The following is a 19,198-nucleotide window of genomic DNA, read 5'->3' as shown; positions in this document are numbered from 1 at the left end:
CCTCTATCTTCTGGTTAGTATCCCGAATACCTATGGGTCCAGACTCCACTTTCCTGGGTATGTCTTTTCTGCTCAGAAAGTCTGCCTGTCTGTTGTCTAACCCCTTTATGTGAAGGGCTGATATGGATTTGATTTTCCTCTGCCCACGAGAATATTCTTAAATAAAGATTATTATTATTATTCTTGCCGAGATGGCCATCAGGTCGTCATGTCTCGAACTTCCATGATGACGGAGATGTGCGACTGTTGTAATATTGTCCAAGTAGACTCTTACATGGGTATCTCGCACTAGAGAAGCAGCTGCCCTGATTCTTCCACCACTTTCAGCTCCCTGAAATTTGAAGATTGACTGCTGACCTCGACTATCCAGAGACCATGGAAGGCTGTCTGGGAAACAACGGCCCCCCCAACCAGTCTTGCTTGCATCCACTTCCATGGTGACTAGCAGAGTATTTTTGAAGAGAGCTGGGTGATTCTTTCTCTGCATGGACGGTAGGAGGTAAATTCTATTCTCACCCCCCTCCCGGATGGCCTCTAGGACCCAAGGACTGCTGGATATGGCCCGCCATTCCAGAAGGAATGAGAAATTTGCCTTCCCACTTTCTGGTGAGCGTCAAGATTTATGCTGATGTTTATCCTGGGAGAGAAAAGATTTGTCATGGCCCCCTTTGGGGTAGCTCCATCTTCCTGTCTTCCCCCTTCCCTTTATATTGGGAAGACTGTTCCTGTGAGGGCCGAAACGGTCTTTTGTCAGGACTCCTTTTCATTTACATCGGTTCCAGAAGAGATTTTTTTCTTGTCTGGAGACTTTATCCAATAATTTGTCCAATGCCGGACCAAACATATATTTGCCCTTGAAGGGGATGGAGCATAACTTGATCTTCGATGTCATGTCCCCACTCCAGGATCTCAGCCATAGGGCTCTTCTTGCTGAGTTAGACAGGGCTGCTGACCTAGTCGCTACCCAAAGGGATTCTGCCGAAGCATCCGCTAAGAAGGCTGTGGCATTCTGGACAAGTGAAAAGGAGGCAAGAATCTCTTCTCAAGGGGTCCCTCCTGCCAGATGTTCTTCTAGTTGACCTAACCAGAGACGACATTGATTTGGCAGCGGAGGTAGAGACCGCACTTGATTTCCTGAGAAGACCCTCCATTTTGCGCTCCAGGGGGTCCTTCAATTGGGACGAATCCTCAAAGGGCAGGGTCATCTTCTTGGTTACCAGGCAAACCTGCACGTCCACCCTGGGTGCTTCCGACCAGCACTGTGCAGTCTTGTCAGCGAATGAGAACCTCTCCTTTATTTCTGATGGGGTACTCAGGCTCTTCTCTGGGGTTTCCCATTCCTCCAGCACCAAATCTCTGATGTTCTTGTGGACTGGGAAGAACAATCTTTTCCTGGTTTGGAGGCCCCCCCAACATCTCTTCCTGTACGGAACGTGTTGGTCTCTCCTCCTCCACTTCCATAATAGGTTCCTCTAAGTTAGCAGTAGAGTAGCATCTCCTTCACTGTGCATCTGGGTCGGAACTTAGTTCTCCTTCCTCATAGCAGTGTTCGGGTATAGACTCTTCGGAGTCCGATTCTTCCACCTGCTGAATTTTTCTCTTCCTTGCTGTGGGACCGTAATAGGGCCTGGAGTTAGCTGGAAGAAGCTAGGGAAGCCTGTATCTCCTGCCATACGATATCTTTAATATCTTCCTTTAAAGAGGGCTGTTCCGCCCTCAGGACCTTCTTAATGCACTCCTGACATATGGGGTTTGCCATGTGGGAGAAGGGGAAGAAGTGGCAGAATTTTTGGAGACGATATATTAGAAAGTTGCTTATACTCGCCAGTTCTATAGTTTTATGCCATGTATTTTACTACAGTTCACCACATGATGACAAAATAAAACAAATTTTAGAGGAAACGTATTTATTGAAGGGAAACTTTACATGTTAAAAATACAACAGATACTGAATGTTTTTGCTGCTGTCCTTTCTGGGAAACAAGGAAATATTGCACGAGAACAAAAAGATCATGCACCAAAAACAATATAACTAAATATATATTAAGAAACCATACAGCGATAGATACAATTTATACAACTTTAAAATAGAAGTCTGAATAAGGAAAGTGTAGAAAGTATAAAAATCTTCAAGCACTTCTGTGAGATACATAAAGTCTCCAACAACGACGCATGACAAAAGCTGCACTGCAGTCCAAACCTTGGCAAGACTATGACTCCCAGAATGCCCTGACAGCTGTATTTATTTAGCTACAGGTTAGAGATCACAGACCCCACAAGTCTGTGCTTCATGTATAATTTTACTAGTCAGAAAAGTGAACTTCTATCAAAAGTTCTGTAACAATCCAATAAGTGCATTTAAAAAAGAAAAAAATTGTTTGTTTTTAGGGTTGATTGCAAGTGCTCAATACTCGTTTCCATCAGATGCTCGGGTATGCACTTAGTTAGTATCGCGGGTGCTCGAGTGACGTGTTCACGTCCCCGCAGCCGCATGTTTCACGGCTGTTTGCTAAAAAACATGCAGGGATTGCCAATGTATGTCAGGCAATCCCCGCATATTTTGGCTGTCTAACAGCTGCTAAACATGCAGGGCAGTATGTTGAGCAAGTCACTCGAGCACCTGCGATACTCTGTGCATACCCGAGCACCCGATGCAAACTCGAGTAGTGAGCACTTGCACCCAATACTATGAGTTTTCCTTTGTGAACGAATATACTATTTAGTTTGGACCTTTTATATGACTTTTTTGGGCAGGGGGAAGATGACAGAGAAGCGGAATCCAAAAGACTGAGTGGGATCCTGTTGACATACAACATTAAAGGGGTGCCGAGCATGAATAAGAGTACCAGGCACATACACAAATAGACAAGTGGATTTGCCCAGGAAGAATTATAGGGGTCGCCGAGTTGAGCAAATAAGGCGTTGTCCGGGACTAAGATAGTAATGATCTATTCTTTGATATAAGGTCAGTGGGGGTCTGACACTTGGCACTCCCACCTTTCTAAAAAAACCTGGAATTGTGACAGGCAGAACTTCACCATGGTGGGCTACAAGGCCACAGCTCCTTACACTGTGTAGTGGACGTTCTCTGGTATTGCAGCGCAGCTCCCATTTAAGTGAATGTGGTTAAAGCTTCACTAAGTACCCGATAACAGCCACTATACAGCGTAAAGAACAATGATGCCATGGTGGCTTGGGCAACGGGTATTGATTGAGCAATGGGACTGACTGGTGTCTGATTTTTATGAAATATCCTAGATATAAACCATCAACATCTTAGTCCTGGAAAAACCCTCTAAAAATGGGCTGTAGTGGCCCACACTTCTACATTGGGAGATACTCTGATGCAGCATAGATATAGGGGTTATCTAAGACAGAAACCCCCTTTAAGACAAAAAAATCTTAGCCTATGGTTGCTAAATGAAGGCAAGGAAGACCCAAGAAAGATAGAAGGTCTATGCTCTGTCCAGAAGCAGTAATATTAGAATACGACATTTTGGCAACTACCATTCGGTATTGACAGCCCATATCCAAAATGGATATATAGGCTGGGCTCCCAGCCCGCATACAAGACAGGCAGGGCTCCCAGCCCGCATACAAGACAGGCAGGGCTCCCAGCCCGCATACAAGACAGGCAGGGCTCCCAGCCCGCATACAAGACAGGCAGGGCTCCCAGCCCGCATACAAGACAGGCAGGGCTCCCAGCCCGCATACAAGACAGACAGGGCTCCCAGCCCGCATACAAGACAGGCTGGGCTGCCAGCGCGCATACAAGACAGGCTGGGCTCCCAGCGCGCATACAAGACAGGCTGGGCTCCCAGCGCGCATACAAGACAGGCTGGGCTCCCAGCCCGCATACAAGACAGGTTGGAATTACAGCCTGTGTGTGGTGTGCTACACTCAGGTATGGATTTCCAACAGAACCCCCACAAAACAAGATTCAGATTTAAAAATGCCCATATAGTCATTTACTATTATAAGTCTGATGGGTGTCACTTTGAGGATGGTTCAAGACCTACATCTTGGAATTGTTAGTTTGTCTTAGTCATGTACAAAAGCGTAGTCTACCAAGATTTGGAGCTTATCGAAAACAGATAGACACTGCCAGGACAGGGTGACCCCATCATCCTCATGAAAGTGAATGGCTCCACTGCAGTTGTCATTGGGATCCTAATCCGACACACTGCTCCATGTAAAGCATCGCATTTGTGTGATCCTAGAGTATCATGTATTACACAGGGCCCACCCTAGCACTTGGGAGGCAAAATTGGTGGCATGGTGAAAAACAAGATCTTAAATTTAGAGATTTTTCTCAATTTAAATTATGTAACAGAAAAGTGATCTTGTAGTGGCATGGGGGGCGGGACAGAGAAGCCTTTTTTTTATTAAGTGTAGAAAAAAAACAAATGTAGTGTAAAGGGAAAATTGTACACGTACCTACCAAGTGTTGATACGGATACAGATTTGTAGCAAAAGGTAATAAAACTGAATACTTTTGTGAATCCCTAAAGTATTGGACTAGGAAAACATGGCAGCCTTTTTTTTAAAAAAAAAAAAAATAGCGCCATAAACGCCCATTGGTTGTGTATGGTATTGCATGTCATCCCCATGCACTTTGCAAGAGCTAAGCGTCAGTCATGGACAGGTATGACACAAGTAAGTGCACACTCAAGATTCCACTGTACACCCTCAGAAACTGGGAGGTCATTATTTGGCACTTTGCAGTTGCATAGAGTAACTGCAGAAAGCCCCCTTTAAGAAAAAGGATGTCCGCTTTGGACTATTTGTTGAAAGGGTTCCCTAAAAACAAAACCAACTGCTTGGGTCACTAGTGACCAGTTGTAGTCTGGTGGGAACCAGGCATCAAGAGCGGAAACAAAGCACAGTGCCCATGAAAAATCATGGACACGCCAGATTCTGCAGAGAGGAGCTCCTAGTAGTCGCCCCCACAAGATTAATGAGTAGAGCACTCAATCTTTTCCTTGCAGAACCCATATGGGTAAGCATCCAATATTCCTCCAGGGCCAAAACCTGCAATGGATGTGGCTCTGGGGCTTTAGCTAATATAGGAAGTTCCAAATGAGAAGATGCACCCCCTTTTCATATGGAGATTGGTTTTTGGACTCCCGTGGCCACGACGGGACACCTGTGGGGTGCAATCTGATGCCCAGCTGTAATTAAACATCACCTACTATAGTCGCTAGTCTGAATTTGAGCTTGCCGCCACTTTCTTATAAATGAGGTCTGCATCTTTAAATTAAAAAAAAAAAAAAAAAAAAAGATTTGCTGTTCCACCACGTTTTTCTGTAAAGGCGATTCTCTCTGAAAGTGTAAACTGAGGTGGAGTGTTGAGATTAGACACATTTGCATCTTTCATATTTGCTTGAGGCAGAAAGAAAGCAAATCAAACATGGCGTCATTACTTGTCCTATAACAAGCAACTTCGCTGAAAGAGGTAAAGAAAGGGAGTGGATCCTGTGCTATTCTCTAGCCGCAGCGCTGGCAGTCAGCTGCTCAGTTAAAGTGTCGGGCAAGGCGGGACGATCTGTAGTCGCCTCTCAGCTGCACAAAGGAGTGGAGGATGTTCTTGTCCAGGCTGGCGAGCTGCTCTCCAGAACACACCTGCTTCAGATTATCTGGGGCTACCACCAGGAGGTTACAGAGGGAGTGCAGGGTATCAAAAAGCTGCAGCACAAGAGGAATCTGCAAGAAACAAGGGTGACTGATGAACCACACTACATATTCTGGAAAATGGAACATATACTGTCAAAAAGGACATTTAACACATCATGATCTGTATTAAAAAAAATTAACACTTTGTAAATCTTGCAATTTTCATACTGGCCACTGGGTCCTTTTTAGACTGCTGTTCCAGTCCATTCAGGAATAGTTTTCAGCAGGCTCATTTTCAGCAAAGACAAGATTATAATGACAGGAGGTCACATCTCCATACAGAGCTGATAACACAGTATCCACCAATCACAATAGATTTCACAGCTCACCTGCTCCTTCTCCGATTACTTTGACATAAGCTCATTAGATGCTTCAATACAAAAGACAGGGTCAGACTCCATCTATTGCTGCTAATGTACATGTCTCTTCTCTTAATAGGAAGTATAGAATAGGCCCCAGTGGCCAGTGTGAAAATTGAAAGATTTATAATTATTTTTTTTTTATAACCAGGATATGAAAAATACAATATAAAAAGAGTGTAAAAAAAAACCAAAAAAAAAAAAACCACTTAATATACAAAACCTGATAAAGGAACATTAAATCGCATCGTCATGCTGGAAATACATCGGGACTATTAAACAACTGTCTGGATTAGTGGAATTCCATCGTACTTTGAACCATAAATTCCAAAAATAAAAGTAAACTTAAAGGAGATAAAGGACAGACATTGTGCTGTGTAGCACAACAAAACATGCAAATATCAAATGGCAAAAGAACAGGACACCTTGATTACAGGCAAGTTTTCCGGCTATTTGGTGCTTTTTTATTTGCAGTCATCGGGCTCAGATGTCACAATGCTGCCAAGTACATCCCAGCTAATAAGACAAATACAGCTCTGGCAAAAATTAAGAGACCACAGGAAAATTTTCAGTTTGTCTGATTTTTTTCTTTATAGGTATATTTTTGAGTAAAATGTAAATTGCTCTTTTATTCTATAAACTTCTGACAACATGTCTTCGAATTTCCAAGCACTAAATTTTTTATTTATTTTCAGAAAGTGAGAAAATGGTCAAAATAACAAAAAAATGCAGTGCTGGCAGAGCTCAAATAATGCTAAGAAAACAAGTTCATAATAATTTAGAAACAACAATACTAATGTTTTATCTCAGGAAGAGTTCAGAAATCAATATTTTGTGGCACCATGATTGTTAATCACAGCTTTCATGCGTCTTGGCATGCTTTCCACCAGTCTTTCACACTGCATTTGGGTGACCTTATGCCACTCCTGGTACAAAAATTTGAGCATTTATGGCTTGTGACTATCCCTCTTCCTCTTGATTACATTCCAGAGGTTTTGCAATGGGGTTTAGGTCTGGAGATTGGGCTGGCCATGACAGGGAGATTTGATGTGGTGGTCCTTCATCCCCACATTGACATTGGCATGATGCATTGTCCTGCTGGAAAAACCAGTCCTCAGAGTTGGGGAACATTGCCTGAGCAGAAGGAATCAACAATTTTTCCAGGACAACCTTGTATGCGGTTTGAGTCACATGTCCTTCGCAAAGATTAACCTGCCCAATTCCAGCCTTACTGAAGCATCCACAGAGCATCACCGATCCTCCACCAAATTTCACAGTGGGTGCAAGACACTGTGGCTTGTACACCTCTCCAGGTCTCCGTCTAATCATTAGGTTACCAGGTGTTGGGCAAAGCTGAAAATTAGATTCGTCAGAGAAGATTACCTTACTCCAGTCCTCTATGGTCCAATCCTTATGGTCTTTGGCAAACTTCAGCCTGGCTCTCCTTTGCTTCTCATTGATGAAAGGCTTTTTTCTACCTTTACATGACTTGAGCCCTGCCTCTAGGAGCCTGCTATGAACTGTTCTTGCCGTGCACTTCACCCCAGCTGTCATTTGCCATTGCTTTTGATGGTCACTTGAAGTCATCCTGCAGTCGCTGAATGGACTGTCGTCTTAGAAATTTTAAGGATGGAGGCAACATGACTTTCACTGTATCCCTCTGCTATTAAAGCCAGAATGGAGCCTTTTTTTCCTCACTCTTTTCAACTCCTTTGGCATGGTTAAAAGCTATTTTTTCATTCCTATTACTTTTGGGATATTACTAGCACTTGTCATATTGTGAACACCACTGCAGGGTTTTTTTTTATACTTTCATTTGCTAAATAAGACTTGGCTCAGGTGATCACCTAATCAGAAGCACATTAAGTAGAATGAGGTGTACTCTGGTTGGAATTTAACAGACACTGGAATGGAATCGCTGTCAGACATGTAGTGAAGCTGATTTTTATAAAACTGTGCAGTGGTCTCTTAATTTTTGCCAGAGCTGTATATGAATAGCAGCGAAAGCGTACACTTTCCACAGTATTTGTTCTGTAATATTAAATGTATGGGGCCTATTGACTCTGCCCCGATGCTCAGAAGAAAAAGGGATCTGATGTGTTGGATTTCAACAAATAGAGGGATTTTTAGTACCCACCATAAAACAGGATTTTTTGGGTTGCTTACCGTAAAATCTGTTTCTCGGAGCCTTCATTGGGGGACACAGAGACCATGGGTGTATGCTGCTGCCACTAGGAGGCTGACACTATGCACAAAAAAAGGTTAGCTCCTCCTCCGCAGTGTACACCCCACCGACCGGCAGGAAGTTCCTCAGTTAGTGAGAAAGCAGTAGGAGAAGTAACAGAATAGATTGAAAGCAGAACAAACAACTCAACTGTAACAAACCGACAAACATAAGAACAGGAGTTGTAGAACATGGGAGGGTGCTGTGTCACCCAATGAAGGCTCCGAGAAACAGATTTTACGGTAAGCAACCCAAAAAATCCTGTTTTCTCGTTCGCCTTATTGGGGGACACAGAGACCATGGGACGTCCCAAAGCAGTCCCTGGGGTGGGAAACAAACTTCCATCAGACCAGTGGACTCGCCACCGCAGCCTGCAAAATCCTTCTACCTAGGCTGGCGTCCGCCGAAGCGTAGGTGTGGACCCTGTAGAATTTCACAAAGGTGTGAACCGATGACCACGTTGCAGCATTGCAAAGCTGCAGCGCGGAAGCTCTGTGGCGCACCGCCCAGGAGGCACCCACCGCCCGGGTAGAGTGCGCTCTGATCCCTGGAGGGGCCACTCGATGCTTGACCCGGTATGCCTCCAAAATTGCCGATCTGATCCAGTGCGCAATAGTGGCCTTTGAGGCTGGGTGATGAACAGAGAGTCTGACTTCCGCAAGGAAGTCGTCCGGGCTAGATAGACTCTCAATGCCCTGACTAGGTCCAGCTTCCCGCAAAGACCGCTCCCGAGGGTGAGCTGGGCTCGGGCAGAAGGATGGCAGAACAATGTCCTCATTGAGGTGAAACGAAGATACCACCTTCGGAAGAAAAGAGGGCGGAGGCCGCAGAACTACCTTGTCCTGATGAAGGACCAAAAAAGGAGAGCGGCAAGAAAGTACCGCTAATTCCGACACGCGCCGGATGGAGGTAATGGCCACCAGAAAGGCCACTTTCCAAGAAAGGAGGGAAAGGGAAACGTCCCTGAGAGGTTCAAAAGGAGGACCCTGCAGAACCTGAAGAACCAAATTAAGATCCCAAGGATCCACGGGAGCTCGGTACGGAGGAACCGTGTGAGCCACACCCTGGAGGAAGGTTTTGACCTGGGGCCGGGAGGCCAGCGTTTTCTGAAATAAAATGGACAGTGCCGAAACTTGACCCTTCAAGGAACTGAGAGCAAGCCCCGCATCCAGCCCTGCCTGAAGAAACGCCAGAATAGAAGGGAGCGAAAAAACCAAGGGCGCGATGTCATTGGCCTCACACCAGGAGAAATAGGCTTTCCAAGTACGGTAATAGATCTTCGAAGAAGAAGGCTTTCTGGCGCGGATCATGGTATGAATTACCCGATCAGAGAATCCTGCCCGTCTCAAAACCTCGGTCTCAACAGCCACACCGTTAAATTGAGCGACCGAGAATTGGGGTGGCAAATCGGGCCTTGAGACAGCAGATCTGCCCGTCGGGAAGCTTCCAGGGGGCGTCCGCGAGAAGGTTGACAATGTCTGCGAATCAAGACCTTCTGGGCCAATTCGGGGCGATGAGGATGACTGGAATCCCCTCTGCTTTGATTTTCTTCAACAACTTGGGAAGAAGAGGCAGAGGAGGGAACAGGTAGGGGAGCACGAACTGTGACCAAGGGACGGCCAGAGCGTCGGCGCCCACTGCCAGAGGGTCCCGAGACCTGGACACGAATTGTGGGACTTTCCTGTTGAGGCGAGATGCCATGAGGTCTACATCCGGGGTTCCCCACTGACGGCAGAGCAGATGAAACACCTCCGGATGTAGGGACCATTACCCTGCCGCGAGACCCTCGCGGCTGAGGAAATCGGCGGCCCAGTTGTCCACGCCGGGAATGTGAACCGCGGAAATCGTTGGAACAAAGGTCTCTGCCCATTGAAGAATTCTGGACACTTCCGCCAGGGCTGAGACACTCCGTGTCCCCCCTTGGCGGTTGATATACGCCACCGCTGTGGCATTGTCTGTCTGAATCCTGACAGGCAGGCCCTTGAGGCGCCTTTCCCAGTGGACAAGAGCTAGATGGATCACCCGTATCTCTAGGACATTGATCTGCAGAGCTGATTCCTGAGTCGACCATCGACCCTGAACAGTGTGATTGCGGAACACTGCACCCCAGCCGATGAAGCTGGCATCCGTAGTGACAATCTGCCAGTGAACGGGAAAAGACCGCCCCAAGAGAATGAGGGGAGACGTCAACCACCAGTTGAGAGACCGCCTGATCCGGCAGGAAAGGCGAACCGGACGATCCAGAGACAGAGCCGACCTGTTCCACCTGGACAAAATGGCCTGCTGGAGTGGCCTGGCGTGAAATTGGGCAAAGGGAACTGCCTCTATCGCCGCCACCATCTTCCCCAGGACCCTCATGGCTGACCTGAGGGATGGAAATCGTGTGATCTGTAATGATCGCACGCCCTGCTGCAGGGAAAGAATCTTGTCTTGTGGGAGAAATACCCTTGACCGACGAGTGTCGAACAGAAGGCCCAGAAACACAAGGCGTTGAGTAGGGACCAGACAGGACTTTTCCCGGTTGACGATCCACCCAAAACTGGACAGGGTGTCTAGAACGATCGCCACACTTAGGCGGGCCTGTTGAAAGGAGGGGGCCTTGATCAGGATATCGTCGAGGTACGGAAAAAGAACGAGACCTCTGATCCTCAACAAGGCCATCAACGCCGCCATAATTTTCGTGAAGCCCGAAAGGAAGCGCGACGAACTGGTAATGTTCGTGAAGAATCGCAAACCGCAGGAACTTCTGATGTCCGGGAAATATGGGCACATGTAGATAGGCATCTTGGATGTCTATGGAACCCATGAATTCCTGCTCCTCCATGGAAGCAATTACCGAGCGAACTGACTCCATCCGGAGTGGCGAAGGCGAACTCTCTTGTTGAGTAACTTGAGATCCAAGATGGGTCGAACTGTCCCGTCCTTTTTCGGCACCACAAACAGGTTTGAATAAAACCCTGTGAAGCGTTCCGATTCGGGAACGGGCACAATCACCCCGGAACTGAGAAGAGAGGCGATGGCCGAACCGAACCCCGGGACCAAGGCCGGATCCCTCGGCGGACGGGATTGTAAGAAACGATCCCGTGGAAGAGAAATGAACTCTATTTTGTATCCTGTTGATACAACCTCTCTGACCCAAGCGTCCTCTACTGAGGCGAGCCAGACGTCGCTGAAGAAGAGAAGTCGACCTCCCAATTGGAAGGGACCCACGGGAGACCGATGGTAGTCATGCGGACGTAGACCGTCCAGATCTAGATCTGGACGGTCTTCCCTGGGAAGAGTGGGACCGCCAGGACGGAGTGGGCCTGAAGGAAACCTTCTTTCTTTCCTGACGTGCCTGTAGCCTTTGCTGGTTGGAAGGGTTTTCCGCCGTATTGAAACGGCGGAAAGTCCGACAGGGACGAAACTGACGCCTTGGAGGAGGTCTGCGAGGCTTGGAGGGGAGAAGAGAACTCGTACCTCCGGTAGCGTCCTTAATAATCTGATCCAATTGTGATCCGAAGAGACGCACTCCCTGAAAAGGCAGATTGGTCAGAGACTTTTTAGAGGACAAGTCCGCCTGCCAGGCCTTGAGCCAAATTGTACGTCGGATTGCCACGATGTTACTTGACGCCTGAACTGCGCAAGATGCGGCATCCAAGGAGGCAGAAAGCAGATAATCCCCCGCATGGGAAATCTGATTGGCGAGATCGGCCAAATGCTCTGGTCGTGCCTTATCCAGAATGCCCTGCCGAAGGTCATCTGCCCAAGTGGATATGGCCTTTGCTGCCCAAGAAGAAACAAAGACTGGACATACCACTGCTGATGCTGCTTCGAAGGCAGATTTTGCTAGAGATTCTATGATCCTATCATTAGAATCTTTTAGCGACGCCACACCTGACAGCGGAAGGACCGTATTATTAGAAAGTCTGGACACGGGAGGGTCCACCGAGGGAGAAGCGGCCCAGTTGTCCGTGAGCTCTTTAGCAAACGGGTACAGCACGCCGAGACGCTTTCCTCTTTGAAAGCGTCTGGTCGGATCTTCTCTCTCCTTTGTAAAAATCTTTCCAAACTCAGAATGGAAGGGAAACACCCTGGATGGTGTTTCCGCCCGTCTGGACGAAACCTCCTGATCTGAGGATTTCGCAGGGGCGTCAGCGATGTCAAAGGTATGGTGAATCGCGGCAATGAGGTTTTGCACCGTAACCTTCGTGTTCGCATCCTGGTCCGAATCCAGCTCTAAGACCCCTTCCGATTCCGAAAGCGCTTCGCCTGACTCGGGGGAGGAGGCCCGAGAGGGAGACTGCTGGGGACTATGGGGTGAGGTAGGACGAGGGGAGGACTCCGCCTGGAGGTCCTGCCTGGGCCTCTTGCGACTGCCGCTGGCTGGCTCAGATGGGACGTCCTGAGACGTGCTGGGTCCCGCCGAAGCTCCCAAGGGCAACTTGTCCAGAACGGCTACTAGGGACTGAGACACCTTGATGAGGTCTGCCACTGACTGTGATTGAGAGGAGGCCCAACCTGGCATGGGGGGCTCACTCGCCCCTGGGGCTATGGATGGCTCCTGAGCGGCGTCGGGCTGGACGCAGAGCGGGTACGATCAGACTTAGCGTTGGACATAGTGAAAAGAGAGGCAGTGCCGGACGGTTGGGGGACAGAAGGCAGAGAAGGGTGTCAGTCTGCAGGTGCAGAGCTACTCACGGTCCGGTGTCCCCAAGGGCGACGCTCTCTGATCTGGCTGCAGGATGAGGCCAGGCCAATCCGGCTGAAAAAAAGGCCCAGCGACCGAAATCCGGCAGGGAATGAGGTCCGGCTGGCAGGCTGAGAAGATGGCGACCACCAGGGAAAGGGCGCGCTGCCAGAGGGAGAAGAAGGGCGGAGCTCGCCGCAGAGATCCCCTTAGCACCGCCCGCTGTCCAATAGCAGGCTGGTGTGAGGCAAGGGGGCTGGGAAGGCCTAGGACGGGCGGGAGAGAAGCCCGCTTAGAAGAAAGGGGCAGGGGGCGTGGCCGCGACGCAGCGGTAGGCCCGAGATGAAGCCGGGGCCTAAATTAATAGCGCCGGCCGCCTGTCAGCAGGGGGTCGGCGCGGAAGACGCGCCGCAACACCGGGCCACGTCCCTGCTTCCCACAGCCCGACCCCGGTATACCCCTGCCGGGATGAAGAAGAAACGGGGGGGGGGCGCAGAACAAGGCCCGAAAGAAAAGGGGCCTTCATGGATGCGGCGACCGTGGGGAGAAGCGGGCGCGCAGGCCCTACCGTGGTCCCCTGGCGACCGCCTTAGGATGAAAACGCCGGGGGACGGGGGCTACAATAAAGGTACCTGAGAATCCCACGCTGTCTGTCGTCTTTATGGAATCCACGCCTCGTCCAACCGTCAGGCTCTGGTAGGCGAGATGGTGGGAGGCGGGGGGCAAGGACCGTCCGTATAGCTGGCACGCACCTGTGTGAGGCTCCTGGTCCTGCCGCGGAGACCTATGAGGATACGGGGTGGCAGTACACGCCGTACTCATAGTCTCTTTGTGGGAGTACGGATGTGACTGTTCCGTATCCCTCCGAAACCTGTAAAGGAACGACGCACGACGAGGTAGATAGGGGTCTAATAAAAGACCCGTGTCCACCTCCTACTGACACTAAGCTAAACTGAGGAACTTCCTGCCGGTCGGTGGGGTGTACACTGCGGAGGAGGAGCTAACCTTTTTTTGTGCATAGTGTCAGCCTCCTAGTGGCAGCAGCATACACCCATGGTCTCTGTGTCCCCCAATAAGGCGAACGAGAAAATCTCTTTATTGAAGCCTTCATTGGGGGACACAGGTAACCATGGGTGTATGCTGCTGTTGCTAGGAGGCGGACACTAGGCAAAAAAAGGAAAATAGATCCTCCTCTGCAGAGTACACCCACTGACAGGCACAAAACACCTCACTTAGTGTTAAAGCAGTAGGAGAAGCAACCAAAAACTCAACATATGTACCAACCCAACAACAAAGGCACGTAGGCCCAAAAGTGGTATGCAAAGTTAGGGAGGGTGCTGTGACCCCCAATAAAGGCGCCAAGAAAGATTTTACGGTGAGTACCAAAAAAAAAATCCCTTTTTCTTTAACCCCTTTACCCCCAAGGGTGGTTTGCATGTCAATGACAAGGCCAATTTTTACAATTCTGACCACTGTCCCTTTATGAGGTCATAACTCTGAAACGCTTCCATGGATCCCGGTGATTCTGACTGTTTTCTCATGACATATTGTACTTCATGTTAGTGGTAAAATTTAATTCATATAACTTGCGTTTGTGAAAAAAACGGAAATTTGGCGAAAATTTCGCAATTTTCAAACTTTTAATTTTTATGCCCTTAAATTACAGAGATATGGCACACAAAAAAACTTAATAAGTAACATTTCCCACATGTTTACTTTACATCAGCACAATTTTGGAACCAAAACTTTTTTTGTTAGGAATTTATAAGGGTTAAAAGTTGACCAGCGATTTCTCATTTTTACAACACCATTTTTTTTTTTTTTTTTAGGGACAACATCACATTTGAAGTCACTTTGAGGAGTCTATATGATAATACCCAAAAGTGACACCATTCTAAAAACTGCACCCCTGATGGTACTCAATACCACATTCAAAAAGTTTATTAACCCTTCAGGTGCTTCACAGGAATTTTTAGAAATGTTTAAAATATAAAAATGAACAAACTTTTTCACAAAAAAATTACTTCAGGCCTAATTTTTTTTTATTTTACCAAGGGTAACAGGAGAAATTGGACTGTAAAAGTTATTGTGCAATTTGTCCTGAGTACGCTGATACCGGATATGCGAGGGGGAAACCACTGTTTCGGCGCATGGCAAAGCTCGGAAGGGAAGGAGCGCCGTTTGACTTTTTCAACGCAAAATTGGCTGGAATTGAGATTGGACGCCATGTCATGTTTGGAGAGTCCCTGATGTGCCTAAACAGTGGAAGCCCCCCCCCAAAGTGACCCCATTTTGGAAACTATACCTCCCCCAAGGAACTTATCTAGATATGTGGTAAGAACTTTGAACCCCCAAGGGCTTCACAGAAGTATAAAACGTACAGCCGTACAATTAAAAAAAAATCATTTTTTCCACAAAAATGATCTTTTCACCCCGAATTTTTATTTTCCCAAGGGAAACAGGACCCCAAAAGTTATTGTGCAATTTGTCCTGAGTACGCTGATACCCCATATGTGGGGGTAAACCAATGTTTGGGCGCATGGCAGAGCTCGGAAGGGAAGGAGCGCCGTTTGACGCAAAATTGGCTGGAATTGAGATCGGGCACCATGTCGCGTTTGGAGAGTCCCTGATGTGCCTAAACAGTGGAAAACCCGCATAAGTGACCCCAATTTGGAAACTAGACCCCCCAAGGAACTTATCTAGATGTGTGGTGAGCACTTTGAACCCCCAAGTGCTTCACAGAAGTTTATAACGCCCGGGCGTGAAAATAAAAAAAATCATTTTTTCCACAAAAATGATATTTTTGCCCCCAATTTTTTATTTTCCCAAGTGTAACAGTAGAAATTGGACCCCAAAAGTTGTTGTGCAATTCATCCTGAGTAGGCTGATACCCCATATGTGGGGGTAAACCACTGTTTGGGCACATGGCAGAGCTTGGAAAGGAAGGAGCACCGCTTGACTTTTTCAACGCAGAATTGGCTGGTATTGAGATCAGATGCCATGTTGCATTTGGAGAGCCCCTGATGTGCCTAAATAGTGGAAACCCCCCCAATTCTAACTCCAACCCTAACCCCAACACACCCCTAACCCTAATCTCAGCCCTAGCACTAACGGGAAAAAGGAAATAAATATATTTTTTTAAATTGTATTATTTTTCCCAAACTAAGGGGGTGGTAAAGGAGGGTTTGATTTACTATTTATAGTGGGTTTTTATGTTTGGTAGCTCTCACACGCTAAAAGACGCTTTTAATTGTAAGAATAGTTTTTGCAACACCACATTTTGAGAGCTATAATTTTTCCATATTTTGACCCACAGAGTCATGTGAGATCTTATTTTTTGCGGGATGAGTTGACGTTTTTATTGGTACCATTTTCGGGCGCGTGACATTTTTTGATCGCTTTTTATTCTGATTTTTGAGTCGCAGAATGAACAAAAACCAGCATTTCATGACTTTCTTTTGGGGGGGGGGGGGCGGTTTGATAAAGCGGGTCAGTGCGATTACAGCGATAACTCATTTATATCATTTTTATGTTTTGGCGCTTTTATACAATAAAAACTTTTATATAAAAAATAATTTTTTCGCTGATGATGCTGTATGGTGACTCGTTTTTTGCGGGACAAGATGACATTTTCAGCAGTACCATGTTTATATTTGTCTTTTTGATTGCGTGTTATTGCACTTTTTGATCAGGAGTATGATGATAAAGCATTGTTTTTTTTTTAAGGGTTTCACTAAAAGGGTTAACTAGTGGGACAGTTTTATAGGGCGGGTCATTACGGATGCGGTGATACTAAATATGTGTACTTTTGTTTTTTTTCTTTATTTCCCAAAAATTTTTTATTAGGGAATATGATATACACACACATACACATATATACCATTGTGGGGGGTGCGTCTTGAAATCTGAATGTGTGCTGTAGAGGAGGAAGGCTCTGGAGTAGTGTCAGGGGGCTGGGGTGGGCTGGCTGCGGGCTGCAGAGACAGCGGGTGGTCAGTGCTCCCGCTCATTAGGCTCATGTAATATTCACTGCACCCGATGTCCATCACCTCAGTGCTGAAACCGCGCCGAGTTGGTGGACAGGGGAGCAGCGCACATTGCATGTGCCTGCATTCTCCTCCCACTGCCCCGTCACTATAGTCAGCTTCTGATGATGGCTCCGTGCTGACAGCTCTGCCCTGGCTCTTCCTGTGCTGTGCCAATAGGACCTGCGGTCACGTGACTCCCAGTGTGCAGCACTGCGGTCATGTGATGGAAGGTCCTGCAGCTACAATGAAATGCCTGTATGAGCAGCTCCTGGATGTCAGCACAGACACAGGAAAAGCCGTGGGGGAGCTGGGAGCACGGAGCCATCATCAGACGGTGAGTTAACTGTGTTATTTTATCATATGCGTGCCAGCAGCACAGGGGGGCATATCCAGGATGGGATGGGGGGGCCATGTGCGTGCTAGCAGCACGGGGGGGGGCATATCCAGGATGTAATGTGGGGGCCATGTGCGTGCCAGCAGCACAGGGGGGACATATCCTGGATGGGATGTGGGGGCCATGTGCGTGCCAGCAGCACAGGGGGGCATATCCTGGATGTAATGTGGGGGCCATGTGCGTGCCAGCAGCACAGGGGGGCATGTGCATGCCAGCAGCACAGAGGGCATATCCAGGATGGGGTGGGGGGGGTCATTTGTGTGTCAGCAGCTCAGTGGGGGGCATATCCAGGATGGGATGGGGGAGCCATGTGCATGCCAGCAGCACAGGGGGGCAATGTGCCAGCAGCACAGGGGGCAATGTGCCAGGATGGGGGTTTAATAGATACGACATATATATGATTTGTAAGCCGGACACTGGCATTATAAGACAGACCCCCATTTAACCCCTTCCCGACCTGTGACACAGCGTATGCGTCATGAAAGTCGGTGCCAATCCGACATATGACGCATACCCTGTGTCATGAATTCAAAGCCCCCCTGCGGGTCGGGTGACCGGGGTCAATGAAAGGTCACCTGACCCGCAGATACAGGGGGCTTTGTAATTCACCACAGGGGGCGTGGCTTCGCCCCCACGTGGCTACGATCGCTCTGATTGGCTGTTAAAAGTGAAACAGCCAATCAGAGCGATAGTAATATTTCATCAATGAAAATTGATGAAATATTACAATCCAGCCATGGCAGATGCTGCAGTAGCATCGGACATGGCTGGAGACACAGATTTGACCCCCCCCCACAGGCGATCGCCCCCCCCGCCACTGAATGACAGCGGCGATCTGCCGCCGCTGTCATCATCTGCCCCCCCTCCCATTCCCTTCGCTCCCCGACAGCTTCCAATCCCCCCCCACCCACTCTCACCGCCCCCGGCACCTTCTAAGTCCCCCCATCGCTCCCGGTGTCCGGCGGGTCCGGTTCATGGGCGCCGCCATCTTGGAAAATGGCGGGCGCATGCGCAGTGCGCCCCCCCCCCGAATCTGCCGGCTGCAGATTCCATTATTTCATTTTGATCACTCTCACAGTGATCAAAATGAAATAAAAAGTAAATGAACCCCCCGATTATCACCCCCATAGGTAGGCAGTACTAATAAAATAAAGAAAATATTTTTATTTTTCCATCAGGGTTAGGGTTAGGGTTGGAAAGAGGGTTAGGGTTGGAAAGAGGGTTAGGGTTGGAATTAGGGTTAGGGTTGGAATTAGGGTTAGGGTTGGAATTAGGGTTAGGGTTGGAAAGAGGGTTAGGGTTGGAAAGAGGGTTAGGGTTGGAAAGAGGGTTAGGGTTGGAAAGAGGGTTAGGGTTGGAAAGAGGGTTAGAATTTGGGTTAGGCTTGTGGTTAGTGTTATGGTTAGTGTTGGGGTTAGGGGTGTGTTGGGGTTAGGTTTATGGTTAGGGATGTGTTGGGGTTAGGGCTGTGGTTAGGGGTGTGTTGGGGTTAGGGTTGGAGTTAGAATTGAGGGGTTTCCACTGTTTAGGGACATCAGGGGGTCTCCAAACGCGACATGGTGCAACCTTTGATTCCAGCCAATTTTGCGTTCAAAAAGTCAAACGGTGCTCACTCCCTTCCAAGCCCCGACGTGTGCCCAAACAGTGGTTTACCCCCACATATGGGGTATCAGCGTACTCAGGAAAAATTGCACAACAACTTTTGGGGTCTAATTTCTCCTGCTACCCTTGGGAAAATAAAAAAATGGGGGCTAAAAAATTATTTTTGTGGGAAAAAAATGTTTTTTTCATTTTCATGTCTCTGCATTATAAACTTCTGTGAAGCACTTGGGAGTTGAAAGTGCTCACCAT

General features: G+C 47.9%; 1 protein-coding gene across 2 annotated transcripts in view; it reads right to left on the bottom strand.

The window, feature by feature from the left end:
* Positions 1-1,890: 1,890 nt before the first annotated feature.
* Positions 1,891-19,198, bottom strand: part of EXOC5 (exocyst complex component 5) — a 66,051-nt gene continuing 48,743 nt past the window's right edge. For both annotated transcript variants that reach the window (XM_073585839.1, XM_073585848.1), the window contains one exon: positions 1,891-5,703. In XM_073585839.1, the coding sequence (XP_073441940.1) occupies positions 5,515-5,703 (189 nt within the window). In that variant the 3' untranslated portion in view covers positions 1,891-5,514. The remainder of the gene's footprint in view (positions 5,704-19,198) is intronic.

Source organism: Dendrobates tinctorius, unplaced genomic scaffold (genome assembly GCF_039654945.1).
Source record: "Dendrobates tinctorius isolate UK_male_01 unplaced genomic scaffold, ASM3965494v1 ptg000010l, whole genome shotgun sequence".
In the NCBI taxonomy this organism is placed as follows: Eukaryota; Metazoa; Chordata; class Amphibia; order Anura; family Dendrobatidae; genus Dendrobates; species Dendrobates tinctorius.
Note: the sequence above shows the minus strand (reverse complement) of the source record. Positions and strands in the feature narration are given on the sequence as shown.